General features: G+C 46.3%; 1 protein-coding gene and 1 non-coding gene across 2 annotated transcripts; both read left to right on the plus strand.

The window, feature by feature from the left end:
* The first annotated feature begins 1906 nt into the window (after nucleotides 1–1906).
* On the plus strand, nucleotides 1907–4423 carry NMUR1 (neuromedin U receptor 1). The gene is made up of 2 exons (XM_033148146.1): nucleotides 1907–2815; nucleotides 4023–4423. The coding sequence occupies exons 1-2, from the start codon at nucleotides 1915–1917 to the stop codon at nucleotides 4421–4423; spliced, it is 1302 nt and encodes a 433-aa protein (XP_033004037.1). The 5' UTR covers nucleotides 1907–1914.
* Nucleotides 2917–3014, plus strand: LOC117047652. The gene has a single exon (XR_004426718.1). It is a non-coding gene; the product is annotated as a small nucleolar RNA SNORA13 (small nucleolar RNA).
* Nucleotides 4424–15968: the final 11545 nt, after the last annotated feature.

Below are 15968 nucleotides of genomic sequence, written 5' to 3' on the forward strand. Positions count from 1 at the left end.
CAATAATGTGTGTGCGGCATTTTACTAATAAAAAAGGCAGACAGTAGTCTGCCTGGAGCATGGAGGGGCGGAGGCAAGGAACAGGGCTGATGACTGAATCATCCTATCTGTCAAACGCGTTGGGAAGGCAGGGGCAAGCCGAGCTTTATCCTGCTCTGTGCTCTTGCTCATGTAAGCCCCTTGCACACAATCTGGGTTAGCCCTGCAGGGGCAAAATCATTTAGTGGAGGACGAGAAGGATAGGGGCTGGAGCTTGTTCTACAGCAGAGCTGAATAATATTTCTGGGCTCTTGCCATCTTGTATAATACAAATTAATTAATGTATATGCACAGTTGATTAGCAAAGGGGTGGGGAATCTTCGTCCTTTATCACCTGGCATTATTCCATACAACCGAGTTACAGTTGCAGGGCTGCGTCCCATACAAGCTGCAATTTAGAAAGTTTGCCGCTTGCTGCATGTTTATCCCGTGGCTCTGGGACTCGGGCCGTTTGCAGAGAAGAAGCTGCATCCAGCACCGTGATGGATTACAGCAGGCATAGGCAACCTCGGCCCTCCAGATGTTTTGGGACTACAACTCCCATGATCCCTAGCTAACAGGACCAGTGGTCAGGGATGATGGGAATTGTAGTCTCAAAATGTCTGGAGGGCTGAGGTTGCCCATGCCTGGATTACAGGGTCCTTTGGACTGGCTAACGGCAGCTTTTGCAGGCATGCGTTGCCTGGCCGTCTTCCCTTTGGGTTCTGAGGGACTTCTCGATGGCGTCGCTCATGTTCAGACAAACTACTTGAGCATTCATCTCTTTGTGTGCGCCGACTGTATTGTTTGCTGTAATTATGCTTCCAGTTCTGTTTGGCTTAAGCATTTGCAAATTTTATTCCGGTTAAGCCCCATAGGATCCCCACAGGCAGAGACTTCACTAGCAGTTTGCCAACTTAGACAGCTGCAGAAGAGGATTAGATGAATCCGCAGAGGATTAGGCTCTCAATGGCTGCCATGTATTTCGCCGTGAGAGGTAGTGGGAATCACAGGTGGAGAATGTGCCGTCGTACTAAGGTCCTGCTTGTGGGGTTCCCAAAGGCATCTGGCTGGCCACCACGAGAACAGGTATAGAATCATAGAATGGTAGAGTTGGAAGGGACCCCCAAGGGTCATCTAGTCCAACCCCCTGCAATGCAGAAATCTCAGCTGAAGCATCCATGGCAAATTACCATCCAACCTCTGCTTAAAAACCTCCAGGTAAGGAGAGTCCACCTCCTCCGAGGGAAACTGTTTCACTGTAAAACAGCTTTTGCCATCAGAAACTTTCCCCGCATGTTTAGTTGTTGAAGTGTAGGTGGGTTCCCACAAGGCAAGACACAGCAAGAACAGCAAGGACCTTTATGAACTACATAACTGGGAAACGGGCGCAAAGCAACTGCTTTTATACATTCCTGGAAGCCTGGGCCACTCCCACTCCCAACGTGATTGGCTTTCTAAACTTCCAAGCTACGAATCACGACTCAAGAGTTCAAGGGCCAATGGCAGAGGCCCAAATCCTGAAATGTTCTGTGATTAGACATCACATATCGAATCAGAACACAGGAGCTCAGAATTCTTAGTCCAGACTCAAGCTCAGGCAAACACAGACCACTGAATACATAACAGTCTGACTTCTAACTTGAAGCCATTGGCTCGAGTGCTACCCTTCAGACCAGGAGAAAACAAGCTTGCTCCATCTTCCCTGTTACAGCCCTTGAGATATTTGAAGGGGGCTATCTTATTTCCTGTCAGTCTCCTCTTTTGCAGGTTAAGCATAGCCAACTGACTCAACTGTTCCTCATAAGGAGTCAGGATCAGAATGGTCTTTGGCCTGATCCGGCAGCCAGGCTCTTCTTAACTCCTCTTCTCTCTTTTTTCCCCCAGCTCGGGGCCATGTATTCCTCTGTCAACTGCTCCCACTTGGAATTAAAGCTGTCCATCCTGGAGCTGCTGGAGAAGGCAGCCTACAAGGACCTGTGCAATGATAGCAGTCAAGAAGAGCCATACTTTGACCCCGAAGACTTGAACATGACCATAGAGCAGCTCCGCCTGAAGTACTTGGGGCCGCGCCGGTCGGGGTTCTTCATCCCCATCTGCACCACGTACCTCCTGATTTTCGTGGTTGGCGCAGTGGGCAACGCCCTGACCTGCCTGGTCATCATCCAGCACCGATTCATGAGGACGCCCACCAACTATTACCTCTTCAGCCTGGCCGTCTCCGACCTGCTGGTCCTCCTCCTGGGCATGCCGTTGGAGATCTACGAGATGTGGAGCAACTACCCGTTCCTGCTGGGCGCAGGCGGCTGCTGCTTCAAGACGCTGCTCTTTGAGGCCGTCTGCTTCGCCTCCATCCTCAACGTGACGGCGCTCAGCGTGGAGCGCTACATCGCCGTGGTGCACCCTCTCAAGGCCAAATACGTGGTGACCAAGAACCACGCCAAGAGGGTCATCGTCACCGTCTGGGTCCTGTCCATCATCTGCTCCATCCCCAACACCAGCCTGCACGGCATCCAGACCCTCCACGTCCCCGCCCGGGGGGTGGTCCCCGACTCGGCCACCTGCACCCTGGTCAAGTCCCGCTTGATGTACAACCTCATCATCCAGGTGACCACCATCATCTTCTTCTTCGTGCCCATGGGCGTCATCAGCGTCTTGTACCTGCTCATCGGCCTGCAGCTGAGGAAGGAGAAGATGCTCGAGGCTCTGGAGGCCAAGTCGGCAAGCAACTGCGACTACCACAATATCCGCCTCCAGCAGAAGAAAGTCCGCAGGAGGCAGGTGACCAACATGCTGTGTGAGTCGAGGGGCCCCAGGAGCCACGTGGGATTGTGGGGAAAATATTGGGGGGGGGGTTACTTGCTTTCTTCTTATTCCCAGAACTAGGGCTACAGTCTTTGCCTTTGTGTTGCCCATTCATTACTTTCACCAGTGAATGTGGTGTCAGAAAAGGCATACAGTGGTACCTCGGGTTACATACGCTTCAGGTTACAGAATCTGCTAACTCAGAAATAACGCTTCAGATTAAGAACTTTACCTCAGAATAAGAAGAGAAATTGTGCTCTGGTGGTGCAGCGGTAGGCCCCATTAGCTAAAGTGGTGCTTCAGGTTATGAACAGTTTCAGGTTAAGAACGGACCTCCAGAATGAATTAAGTACGTAACCAGAGGTACCACTGTATATTATCTTTAGCTGTCATACTACCAGGAGTTGGTTATGCGCCTTCTCTGTACAGCGGTACCGTATATTCCGGCGTATAAGACGACCCCCAACATTTCCAGTTAAAATATAGAGTTTGAGATATGTTGTTGTTGAGATATACTCGACCACAGATTCTCCACCCGGCGTATAAGACGACCCCTGACTTTTGAGAAGATTTTCCTGGATTAAAAAGTAGTCAAATACGCCAGAATATACATTAAATGCTCTGATGGAGTCTTTTGAGGACTCACTAATATCTAATATATAGTTTATATCTTTGTAACTTAACTATATACTCATTGGGTCTTTTGCTTGCAAAAACACCCTGCTGCAGCAGTAATAAAATAAAGGGCAACCGCAAAAAAAAAAAAAAAACTATATACTCATTGAATCTGACAGTAAACTAGTTCATTTTGTTATCATTCAGATTCATGTGTACTTTTAAGAGGGACAAAAGGGGTTAACAACCAAGAAGGCAGGAAGGTAGAAGACGTAATTATTAAAAAGGACTAAAACGAGCCAGCAATCCGCTTGCTGCCGTGTAAATTTAAATAAGGAAGCGTTTAACCCTGCTATATTATATATAAACAAAATAAAAAATAAAAAAAATCCTTCCAGTAGCACCTTAGAGACCAACTAAGTACAAACTTAGTTGGTCTCTAAGGTGCTACTGGAAGGATTTTTTTTTTATTTTTTATTTTGTTTTGACTATGGCAGACCAACACAGCTGGCTGCCTATAGCTGATATTATGCATAAACGTTTCTACAGTTCTGCTCTCTCACGTTCTTCTCTCTGCCCCTCAGTCGCACTGGTGGTCGTCTTTGGGATCTGCTGGGCTCCCTTCCACACCGACCGCCTGGTCTGGAGCTTCGTGACCCACTGGACCGACCGGATGCTGAGGATGTTCCAGTACGTGCACATCATCTCGGGCGTCTTCTTCTACCTGAGCTCGGCCGCCAACCCCATCCTCTACAACCTGATGTCCACCCGCTTCCGGGAGATGTTCAAGGACGTGATGTGCCGCCGGCGCTTCCAGAAGCTGCGCTCGCGCAAGCACTCGCCCAGCAGCACCCGAGTCACCATGCGCAGCACCGTCTCCGAGCACGTCGGCGGAGGTGACGGGCAGCCGCTGTCCGACCTGGAGGACTACGAAGCCGACCCAGAGAGGGACGAGGCTGAGGAGTGCGAGGGTCCTTTCCTCTGAGGAGGATGCCATGAGTCCAGCCGCGCATGTCTTTGGAGGATGGAGCTTTCCTCTTGGGCCATGAGGCACTGCCGACGCTTCGCGGCGTTGTGTAAAATAATGCGTTGGGATGGGGGCCTAGTCCTGCCTGGACCCACGTCCGTTCCCGGCTGCTTCGCCCTCAGGAACTCAAACGCATTATGAACAGAGGGCCTTCTTTTGTAAGGGGGGGCGCACATGAATGTCTTTCTCGGCCCCTAGTTGTAAAATCATCACCGGCATGAAGGGTGTGTGGATGTGAGTGCGAATGAGAGCCTCGTTCCCGGGCTCCCTAATTCGGCTTGCGCTTTTCAAAATGGCCGCTTCTGACGCCTCCTTCAAAATGGCGGCCGCAAGGAGGGCGGGGCGTGAGGCTGCTCCCAAATCCATGCGCAGCAAGGCGCATGGCAGGAGGTTCTAGAAAGTTCTGTGGGAATTCCACGCCCTATCCCCTTTCCGATTTATTCTAAAAGAGATTAGGGGAGCGGAGTTCACTCTTGGCGGCTCACAGCTCTCTCATTGTCCCTGTTTTTCTAACTGTGGTTGCCATGTGCTTGGTTTGAACCTATTTATTTATTTATTTTGTTGTGGCGATAGTCCCACCTTTTTTTCCAAAGGCAGCGTGTGTGGTTCTCCCCCTTCCCTCTCGGTTTATCCCCTGCACAAAACCCCTGCGGGGTAGGCCAGGCTGAGGGGTGGTGAGGAAAGAAGACACTGGAGGCCATGTCCATTCTTCAGCCCTTTCAGAAGATCACCCAGTGAGCTTCACAGAGGAGTAGGGACTTGAACCCTCGTCTCCAGATTCATGCATGTGTGTTTCGGCAGGCTGCTGCTCTACATCCGCATAACTGTACGTTTATTTCTTTATTTTCCTAGGCTTCGACACCCTCCCTTTCCCTCAAGATGTTTCAGGTGGCTTAACCCAAAAGAGAGTATTTTTCAGTTTTAAAAAAAGTAAGCATAACTCAGGGTTGCCATGCGTCCGGAATTTCCAAGACATAGCCAGCAATCAGCCGCCGGAAACAGCGTCCGGGCGGAAATCACTTTAAACTTCCGAGAAAATCCAAATGTATGGCAACCCACGTCGGCACTGTCGTTGGCAATTCCCCTTGAAAACAGCTCGAAAACTGTGTGCGTTTTTTTCAAGATTTTGCAAGAAACAGAAAAACTTAGCAACCTAGGGCAAAACTAAAAAAAAAAAGCCCAACAACTTTGATTTTCACTTTTTGTAATATGGCAAATAATTCCAAAGGGCCCCCCCCCCAAAAAAAATCAGGCCAAAAACTCATCCCGACCAGGAGCTCCAAAACTAAGTGCCCAAGAAGGACCTGAATGCAACATCTACCGTATTTTTCGCTCCATAAGACGCACCTTTGTCCTCCTGAAAAGTAAGGGGAAATATCTGTGCGTCTTATGGAGCGAATGGTGGTCTGGAGCCGAATTGCCCAGGGGCCAAAAGAGGATCATGCTTTTTATTTTACAAAGAGAAAAGGGGGTGTTGAAAGGACCCCGCTCAGCAGCTGATCAGCAAGAGATCTGGAGAGAGATAAGAGTCCCGGCTCCCTTTCAGCCCCGCCATCTTGCCCAGGCCTCCTTTGTTGAATGTGCTGCAGAGGGAGGTTGTTTGTTTCCCCAGCGACATGTGACTGGCTGATTAGATTATCTGTCTGGAAACTGTAGAAAAGGCTCCCTTTCCTTTAGAAGCTGCAGAAATGTGAGTTGAACCCCATAAAAATGGGGCTTTTCCTCTTTGCTTTTCCCCCTTTGCAAAAGGAGCTGCCTAAATTTTAGCTGATCCTCAAAAAAAAACCAGGGGTTTTCCCTTTGCAAGAAAAGCTGCAAAACTTTTAGCTGATCCTCAAAAAAACAGGGCTTTTCCCTTTGCAAAAAAAGCTGCAAAACATTTAGCTGATCCTCAAAAAACCAGGGCTTTTAGAAGAGGAAAACCAGAAAAATATTTTTTTTTCTTGTTTCCTCCTCTAAAAATGAGGTGCGCCCTATGATCCGGTGCACCCTATGGAGCGAAAAATATGGTATATTTTGTATTTGTCATCAGCCAGTATTTTTTTTTTTATCATCAAAGGCAAATGCGGTGCTAGGGGCATGACTGAGGTGGAAAAGATTGTGCGGGGGGGGGGGGACGGGACCCTTGGAGAAGATGGATATTGAAAAACAATTTCTCCCTGTCTCACCATACCAGAACTCAGGGCCAATGAAGCTGATTGTTGGACGATTGTGGGCAGGCAAAAGAAATTTGTCACACGACGCATAGTTTAACCGTGGAACTCCCTCCCACCAGGATGGAGCAATGGCCACCAGGTAGAATGAGGACTGGGCACATCCAGGAAGGATAAAGGCCGTCAGTGGCTACTAGCAGTCCGGAGGTCCCTGAATGCCAGGGTCTGGGAGTCACAAATTGGGGCTGGGGTCCTCTGGTGCCAATTGTGGGCTTCTCAGAGCTATTTTGGCTAGCCACTGTGATCGTAAGAAGGTAAGAAGAGCCTGCGGAGATTTAGGGCGGTGCGGGAGGCTGAGGGGGTCCAAAATTGAGAAGATCCATAATTAAATTTGAATTTAACATTTTTCATTTCACTAGCCAAAGACCATGGCAACACACAAAGAAGGGGGGGGAGAAAACAAAACAAAACAGCAGTCTCTACGTATGCTGTAAAACCAGGGTCAGATCCGCCAGAATTCCTTATTGCACAGAATAAAAAGTAATTCTCAAATAAAATGTGCAGATGAGTATATCCATTCGGGGGTGCCCAATTTTGGCCTCGCACGGGGTGCCACGTTATGAAAGATTACCAAAGTCCAGCCCTGGTCAAGCCAAGGGCCCATCTAGTCCAGCATCCTGTTCTCACAGGGGCAGACCAGATGCCCCAATGGGAAACTTCAAGCAGGATTCGAACACAAGATCCCTCTCCCCTTCTGCAGTTTCCAGCAACTGGTATTCAGAAGCATTGCTGCCTCTGACTGTGGAGGAAGAGCAACAGCCATCATGGCTAGCATTCATCGGTAGCCCTCTCTGTTAATTTGTGGTCATCTAAGATCAGGGTCTTTTCTAGGGAGTCTTCTCTTCTCATGAGGTGGCCAAAGTACTGGAGCCTCAACTTCAGGATCTGTCCTTCTAGTGAGCCCTGAGTGCTCACTAGAAGGACAGATTCTGAAGTTGAGGCTCCAGTACTTTGGCCACCTCATGAGCAGAGAAGACTCCCTGGAAAAGACCCTGATGTTGGGAAAGATGGAGGGCACAAGGAGAAGGGGACGACAGAGGACGAGATGGTTGGACAGTGTTCTCAAAGCTACCAACATGAGTCTGACCAAACTGCGGGAGGCAGTGGAAGACAGGAGGGCCTGGCGTGCTCTGGTCCATGGGGTCACGAAGAGTCGGACACGACTGAACAACAACAACAAGTCCAGCCGCTGGAAAACCAGGCTTTATTTCTGCCAATTGAATCCGAACCCTACTTTCTTGTGGATAAAGCCCTACAGCTGTTTCTCTTTTATTTGGAAGAAACAGAGTTGGATACAAAGCGATTTCAGGGTCAAGCGATTCAGTAAATACAGTATTGAAGAGTGTTCTCTAAAACTAGCTGGGTCATTCACAGAAATCTTATTTTTCCCTTCAGGCAAATATTTATTTCAAAAAGTGTGTTTGGCATTTATCTTTATAACTGCGTTGAGAATACTTGACTGGCAAGTCTGCAGGCCACAGAATTTTTATTGCTGCCTCTTTTCTTTGTCAAAAAATAAGAAATAAATAGATTTGCTGCGATACTTCTTACCCTGCCAGCAGGGAATGTTCTGGTTTCATCTAAATACGTAAAAATAATACCAGCAGTTCTGCCCACCATTCTACATCTAAGTGAAAGAGGTCTCTGGGGGTATTACTTATTCCAGATTCTTTATTACTGTTGAGAATAGATATTTAAAACTCCACCCCCTTAAAAACCCTAAAACTAACAGCATTTGTAAGTGGGAATATAGTTTTGAACGCAAAGAAAGAACAAAGAACAATGGCCAAGGAGATATAACAGGCAGCCCTGTTTAGGGAAGCTTTTAATGTGTGATATTTTAATGTATTTGATTTTTGTTGGAAGCCGCCCAGAGTGGCTGGGGAAATCCAGCCAGATGGGTGGGATACAAATAATAATAATAATAATAATAATAATAATAATAATAATAATAATAATAATAATTACACTGTTTTATTCAAAAGCATGTTTGAGACTGGATTCACATGTACAGCAGAATTAAGTGGAAACGGGGCAAAATGATCCCATCAAACAGCGGCAAATTCAGGTTATTTGGGAGGTTGTGCATAACAAGCCAACTTCCCCAAAAGATCAGACTCTTTGCAACAAGGAAAGCTAGAGGAAAATTCACTGGAAAGTGTGGAACATCACTCACTTTGACACGACTGCGGGAGGTTGGACTAGATGACCCTTGGGGTCCCTTCCAACTGTACAATTCTATGACAACATCTAACCTCCATGTAAGTATTTCTGTCTTTCGCCTGCAGGCCAGTCTTGGTTCCTCATGGGGTTCAAACTGAACTGTAAGGCCATTTCCCCAAAATGACGCCAGCCTCTCCATCAGCTGATGCCACTGTGTGATGTCAGACATGGGTGGATGATGTCACTGGGTGATGTCAAAAGAGAGTGGGGAGAAGCAACTGTGACTTTTACCTTTGTCCAGTAAAAGCCAGGGGTCTCTGCTTACAGCTTACAGTCTGCCAAACCCCTTTGCATACAGATGCAAACAGAACCCAGCAGGGACTAGGAATGGCTAGGCATCCATAAAGGATGTTGTTGCTGTCGTTCAGTCATGTCCGACTCTTCGTGACCCCATGGACCAGAGCACGCCAGGCACGCCTATCCTCCACTGCCTCTCGCAGTTTGGCCAAACTCATGTTAGTAGCTTCGAGAACACTGTCCAACCATCTCATCCTCTGTCGTCCCCTTCTCCTTGTGCCCTCCATCTTTCCCAACATCAGGGTCTTTTCTAGGGAGTCTTATCTTCTCATGAGGTGGCCAAAGTACTGGAGCCTCAGCTTCAGGATCTGTCCTTCCAATGAGCTCTCAGGGCTGATTTCCTTCAGAATGGATAAGTTTGATCTTCTTGCAGTCCATGGGACTCTCAAGAGTCTCCTCCAGCACCATAATTCAAAAGCATCAATTCTTCGGCAATCAGTCTTCTTTATGGTACAGCTCTCACTTCCGTACATTACTACTGGGAAAACCATAGCTTTAAATATACGGACCTTTGTCGGCAAGGTGATGTCTCTGCTTTTTAAGATGCTGTCTAGGTTTGTCATTGCTTTTCTCCCAAGAAGCAGGCGTCTTTTAATTTCGTGACTGCTGTCACCATCTGCAGTGATCATGGAGCCCAAGAAAGTAAAGAATACTGTCACTTTAAGGGGCTCTTAAAGAAACACACACACACCCTGTGCCAGATTTTGTTCCATGGTAACTAATGGCCAATGCCTTCTGTGTTGCCCATATTTTATAGACAGTCCCTTAGCCCCTGCCCCTTGGTGAAGTGTGACCTATTCACAGAAAACCCCATATGCAGATATGTGGAATCAGACCGTCTTTGTTGGAGCAACTGAAGGGATGCTCAGAGTTATGTGTGCAGAAGAGCTTCCGATATTAGAAGAGAGACTTAGGAGGCAGCGGACACCTTTAATTCACCACTTTAATAGCTTACAGATTGCTCATCCGCACACTGTGGCATATGGCTTTCGGACAGCGTGTTTTGAAAATGCCACTGAAATGTCAAGGCCTATTACTGTAACAGCCATGTGGCAATTAGCTTTGGACAGGTAAGAGATGCTCACCACAGATAAATAGTTCTTATTTCCCCAGGAAAATGAACAAGACGCCTTCCCCAAACGCTCCCGAAATACCATGAGCGGAAACTGATCACCGGTGACTTATTTCCTACTCCCTCATCAAGAAACACTCCCTGCATAGATAGAGAAGGAGAACAGAACTGCTGCAGTCGCTCTGCATCAGGAATAGCTGGTGTTGTGTCCTCTGCGTGGACTACAATTCCCATCATCCAGTGTCAGTTTCCGGTCCACACTAGTTTGTGCCATGCCAATGAGCCAATGCTAAGTATGTCCTTTAATCAGGGGTTAAATTTGCTGGGCAATCCCCCCCCCCAATTTTTTTTTGTTGCGGTCCCAAAAAATAGGGGTCATCTTGTACACAGAAAAATACGGTATATATAAGAGACATTGGAGTGTGCCTCCGGGGGTGAAGTCAAACTGCTGGAGAATCACAGCCCCTGCTGTGGCTGCAGAGACCAGTACATTCCGGGATCAAATCAGAAACTGGGATGCCTTCTGTAATTCCAGGACTGTTCCTGAAAAATCGGGACACTTGGAGGGTATGCAATTCTATGATTCTATGAAAGATGATGATGAAAAATGCAGGTCTCCCGCTCCTGCCACCCCAAATTAAAAAACGTTTCTGTCTGAATTGGTGGCGTGTTGCTGCCGGCACAGCCGCCATCAGATCAATAATGGGATGGAGGGAACAATGAGCCCGACCGTCCCTTGGTGTGACGAAAGGAAATTAGTCTCCTTATCTGGACTCAAGTGCCACCAACTTATCAGCCTTAATGAGCTGGGCTCATCGAAAGCACAACCACTGCACAGGATTTCAGGAGAAACAAATAGTTAGGAGGACCCTTCAGTCTCCTTGAGTCTTCCTTCAGAAACATACTGGGAATAATAATTTTTTTATTGGCAAAAAAAAGCAGATGCATTTCAATATTTCAGAAAGTGCCACCGGTGTCTTCATTTTCATAAAGATCACGTTGAGGAGCTGGAAATTTCATTCCGAGTTCTCAATAACCTACAAGGGAAATTGCCCAGGGACCAACTTGGCTCGTTGTCCTCGCTAATAGCCCCTGGATACGCAGAGATACTGAAGCGTGTGTCTTCCGCTGTTCTGTAATTGCTTTGTGCAAGATGAGAATTTGATGTCGGATGAAGATATCGGAACTTCTCAGCTTCTATTTTGAAAAGACTGAGTGGCAAGGGAAGCAAGTTACTAGACCCTAAGACTCTGAAACTGTGCCTGACGGAAATGTGGGCAATGCCCAGTAAAATCTCACTAGCAGGGGGCGGGAAAACTGCTGGCGAGACTTTTCAGGGTAAAGGCAGGGCTTTCAATTCAGCATCCATTCAGGTATAAGCAGTCCTTTTTTTCTTTTAAAAAAACGTTTAGGGGTACTCTCATATTCCTACTCATATTGAAATTGTTGTTGTTGTTCAGTCTTTCAGTCGTGTCCGACTCTTCGTGACCCCATGGACCAGAGCACGCCAGGCACACCTATCCTTCACTGCCTCCCGCAGCTTGGCCAAACTCATGCTAGTCGCTTGGAGAACACTGTCCAACCATCCCATCATCCTCTGTCGTCCCCTTCTCCTTCTGCCCTCCATCTTTCCCAACATCAGGGTCTTTTCCAGGGAGTCTTCTCTTCTCATAAGGTGGCCAAAGTACTGGAGCCTCAACTTCAGGATCTGTCCTTCTAGTGAGCACTCAGGGCCAATTTCCTTGAGAATGGATAGGTTTGATCTTCTTGCAGTCCATGGGACTCTCAAGAGTCTCCTCTAGCACCATAATTCAAAAGCATCAATTCTTCGGCGATCAGCCTTCTTGATCGTCCAGCTCTCACTTCCGTACATTACTACTGGGAAAGCCATAGCTTTAACTATACGGACCTTTGTCGGCAAGGTGATGTCTTTGCTTTTTAAGATGCTGTCTAGGTTTGTCATTGCTTTTCTCCCTTCTAATTTCGTGACTGCTGTCACCATCTGCAGTGATCATGGAACCCAAGAAAGTGAAATCTCTCACTGTCTCCATTTCTTCCCCTTCTATTTGCCAGGAGGTGATGGGAAGCAAGTTACTAGACCCTAAGACTCTGAAACTGTGCCTGACGGAAATGTGGGCAATGCCCAGTAAAATCTCACTAGCATGGGGCGGGAAAACTGCTGGCGAGACTTTTCAGGGTAAAGGCAGGGCTTTCAATTCAGCATCCATTCAGGTATAAGCAGTTCTTTTTTTCTTTTAAAAAAACGTTTAGGGGTACTCTCATTTTCCTACTCATATTGAAATGCTGCCCCTCAATGAGAGCAGGCTTAGATTCACAAAATGTTTAGGGGTATGCATTCCCCTGTGTCCCCCCCAGAAAAACAACAACACTGGGTATAAGACTCAAAAGCAGTTTTGTACCCGCTGCCTTGCGGGACATCTTTGGGAGAATAAAAGACGAAGGAGAAAACCTTACACAAATCTGGAGTGGAGTTCCTAAAAGGGCTTCATTGTTTACATTCTTAATCTGAGGAGTAAAACAAAACAGTGGGGTTAATTTTTGGTCTGGTTGTGGTCATTGTCCTATCATTTGATTATTCAAAAAAAATTTCCCCCCCCAAAAGGGAATAGTTTTGGTGCAAAACCACCACATGCGTACTAGAGAGCTAGGCAAATTGCATTCATGCCAGCAAAGGTTGGAACTGTTGCGATTAATTCTATATAATCTGGCAGGGCAAACGTACTAGTGATGTGCTATTTTAAAAGCATTTTCTAGAATTCTAACTGAGATGGAGCCGAAAGGTAGTTTTTATTCCAAATTTGTTCCTCTAGTTCTTCTGCAAAATCTTTCTCCCATTTTAGTCTTAATGAAGTGAGAGGAAGGGCAGCCAATTGTGTGAGGATTTTATATAGTTGGGAGATTATTCCCTTTCCTCAAAGCAATAAAACAATAAATGTAACAGTACAAAACAGTAAGAACAACTCTTTAAAACATTAAATATAAAATCAGCAATTAACTAACAACAGATTGAAACATGTTGTTGTTGTTGTTGTTCAGTCGTTCAGTCGTGTCCGACTCTTCGTGACCCCATGGACCAGAGTACGCCAGGCACGCCTATCCTTCACTGCCTCTCGCAGTTTGGCCAAACTCATGTTTGTAGCTTCAAGAACACTGTCCAACCATCTCATCCTCTGTCGTCCCCTTCTCCTTGTGCCCTCCATCTTTCCCAACATCAGGGTCTTTTCCAGGGAGTCTTCTCTTCTCATGAGGTGGCCAAAGTACTGGAGCCTCAACTTCAGGATCTGTCCTTCTAGTGAGTACTCAGGTCTGATTTCTTTGAGAATGGATAGGTTTGATCTTCTTGCAGTCCACGGGACTCTCAAGAGTCTCCTCCAGCACCATAATTCAAAAGCATCAATTCTACGGCGATCAGCCTTCTTTATGGTCCAGCTCTCACTTCCGTACATTACTACTGGGAAAACCATAGCTTTAACTATACGGACTTTTGTCGGCAAGGTGATGTCTTTGCTTTTTAAGGTGCTGTCTAGGTTTGTCATTGCTTTTCTCCCAAGAAGCAGGCGTCTTCTGATTTCGTGACTGCTGTCACCATCTGCAGTGATCATGGAACCCAAGAAAGTGAAATCTCTCACTGCCTCCATTTCTTCCCCTTCTATTTGCCAGGCGGTGATGGGACCAGTGGCCATGATCTTAGTTTTTTTGATGTTGAGCTTCAGACCATATTTTGCGCTCTCTTCTTTCACCCTCATTAAAAGGTTCTTCAATTCTTCCTCACTTTCTGCCATCAAGGTAGTATCATCAGCATATCTGAGGTTGTTGATATTTTTTCCGGCAATCTTAATTCCGGTTGGGGATTCATCCAGTCCAGCCTTTCGCATGATGTACTCTGCATATAAGTTAAATAAGCAGGGAGACAATATACAGCCTTGTCGTACTCCTTTCCCAATTTTGAACCAATCAGTTGTTCCATATTCAGTTCTAACTGTAGCTTCTTGTCCCACATAGAGATTTCTCAGGAGGCAAATGAGGTGATCCGGCACTCCCATTTCTTTAAGAACTTGCCATAGTTTGCTGTGGTCGACACAGTCAAATGCTTTTGCATAATCAATGAAGCAGAAGTAGATGTTTTTCTGGAACTCTCTGGCTTTCTCCATAATCCAGCGCATGTTTGCAATTTGGTCTCTGGTTCCTCTGCCCCTTCGAAATCCAGCTTGCACTTCTGGGAGTTCTCGGTCCACATACTGCTTAAGCCTGCCTTGTAGAATTTTAAGCATAACCTTGCTAGCGTGTGAAATGAGTGCAATTGTGCGGTAGTTGGAGCATTCTTTGGCACTGCCCTTCTTTGGGATTGGGATGTAGACTGATCTTCTCCAATCCTCTGGCCACTGCTGAGATTTCCAAACTTGCTGGCATATTGAGTGCAGCACCTTAACAGCATCCTCTTTTAAAATTTTAAATAGTTCAGCTGGAATATCATCACTTCCACTGGCCTTGTTGTTAGCAAGGCTTTCTAAGGCCCATTTGACTTCACTCTCCAGGATGTCTGGCTCAAGGTCAGCAACCACATTTCCTGGGGTGTATGAGACCTCCATATCTTTCTGGTATAATTCCTCTGTGTATTCTTGCCACCTCTTCTTGATGTCTTCTGCTTCTGTTAGGTCCTTTCCACTTTTGTCCTTAATTGTGGTAATCTTTGTACGAAATGTTCCTTTCATATCTCCAATTTTCTTGAATAAATCTCTGGTTTTTCCCATTCTGTTGTTTTCCTCTATTTCTTTGCATTGCTCGTTTAGAAAGGCCCTCTTGTCTCTCCTTGCTATTCTTTGGAAATCTGCATTCAATTTCCTGTATCTTTCACGATCTCCTTCGCATTTTGCTTGTCTTCTCTCCCCCGCTATTTGTAAGGCCTCATTGGTCAGCCACTTTGCTTTCTTGCATTTCTTTTTCATTGGGATGGTTTTCGTTGCTGTCTCCTGTATAATGTTACGAGCCTCCATCCACAGTTCTTCAGGTACTCTATCCACCAAATCTAAATCCTTGAACCTGTTCTTCACTTCAACTGTGTATTCATAAGGAATTTGATTTAGATTGAATCTTACTGGCCCAGTGGTTTTTCCTACTTTCTTCAGTTTAAGCTGGAATTTTGCTATAAGAAGCTGATGATCAGAGCCACAGTCAGCTCCAGGTCTTGTTTTTGCTGAGTGTATAGAGCTTCTCCATCTTTGGCTGCAGAGAATATAATCAATCTGATTTCGATGTTGCCCATCTGGTGATGTCCATGTGTAGAGTCGTCTCTTGTGTTGTTGGAAAAGAGTGTTTGTGATGACCAGCTTGTTCTCTTGACAGAACTCTATTAGCCTTTGCCCTGCTTCATTTTGATCTCCAAGGCCAAACTTGCCAGTTGTTCCTTTTATCTCTTGACTTCCTACTTTAGCATTCCAATCCCCTATAATGAGAAGAACATCCTTCTTTGGTGTCATTTCTATAAGGTGTTGTAAGTCTTCATAGAATTGATCAATTTCGGTTTCTTCAGCAGTGGTAGTTGGTGCATAAACTTGGATTACTGTGATGTTAAAAGGACTGCCTTGGATTCGTATCGAGATCATTCTATCATTTTTGAAGTTGCATCCCAGTACAGCTTTCGCCACTCTTTTGTTGACTATGAGGGCCACTCCATTTC

The sequence above is a fragment of the Lacerta agilis genome, chromosome 5 (assembly GCF_009819535.1).
Source record: "Lacerta agilis isolate rLacAgi1 chromosome 5, rLacAgi1.pri, whole genome shotgun sequence".
Lineage (NCBI taxonomy): Eukaryota > Metazoa > Chordata > Lepidosauria > Squamata > Lacertidae > Lacerta > Lacerta agilis.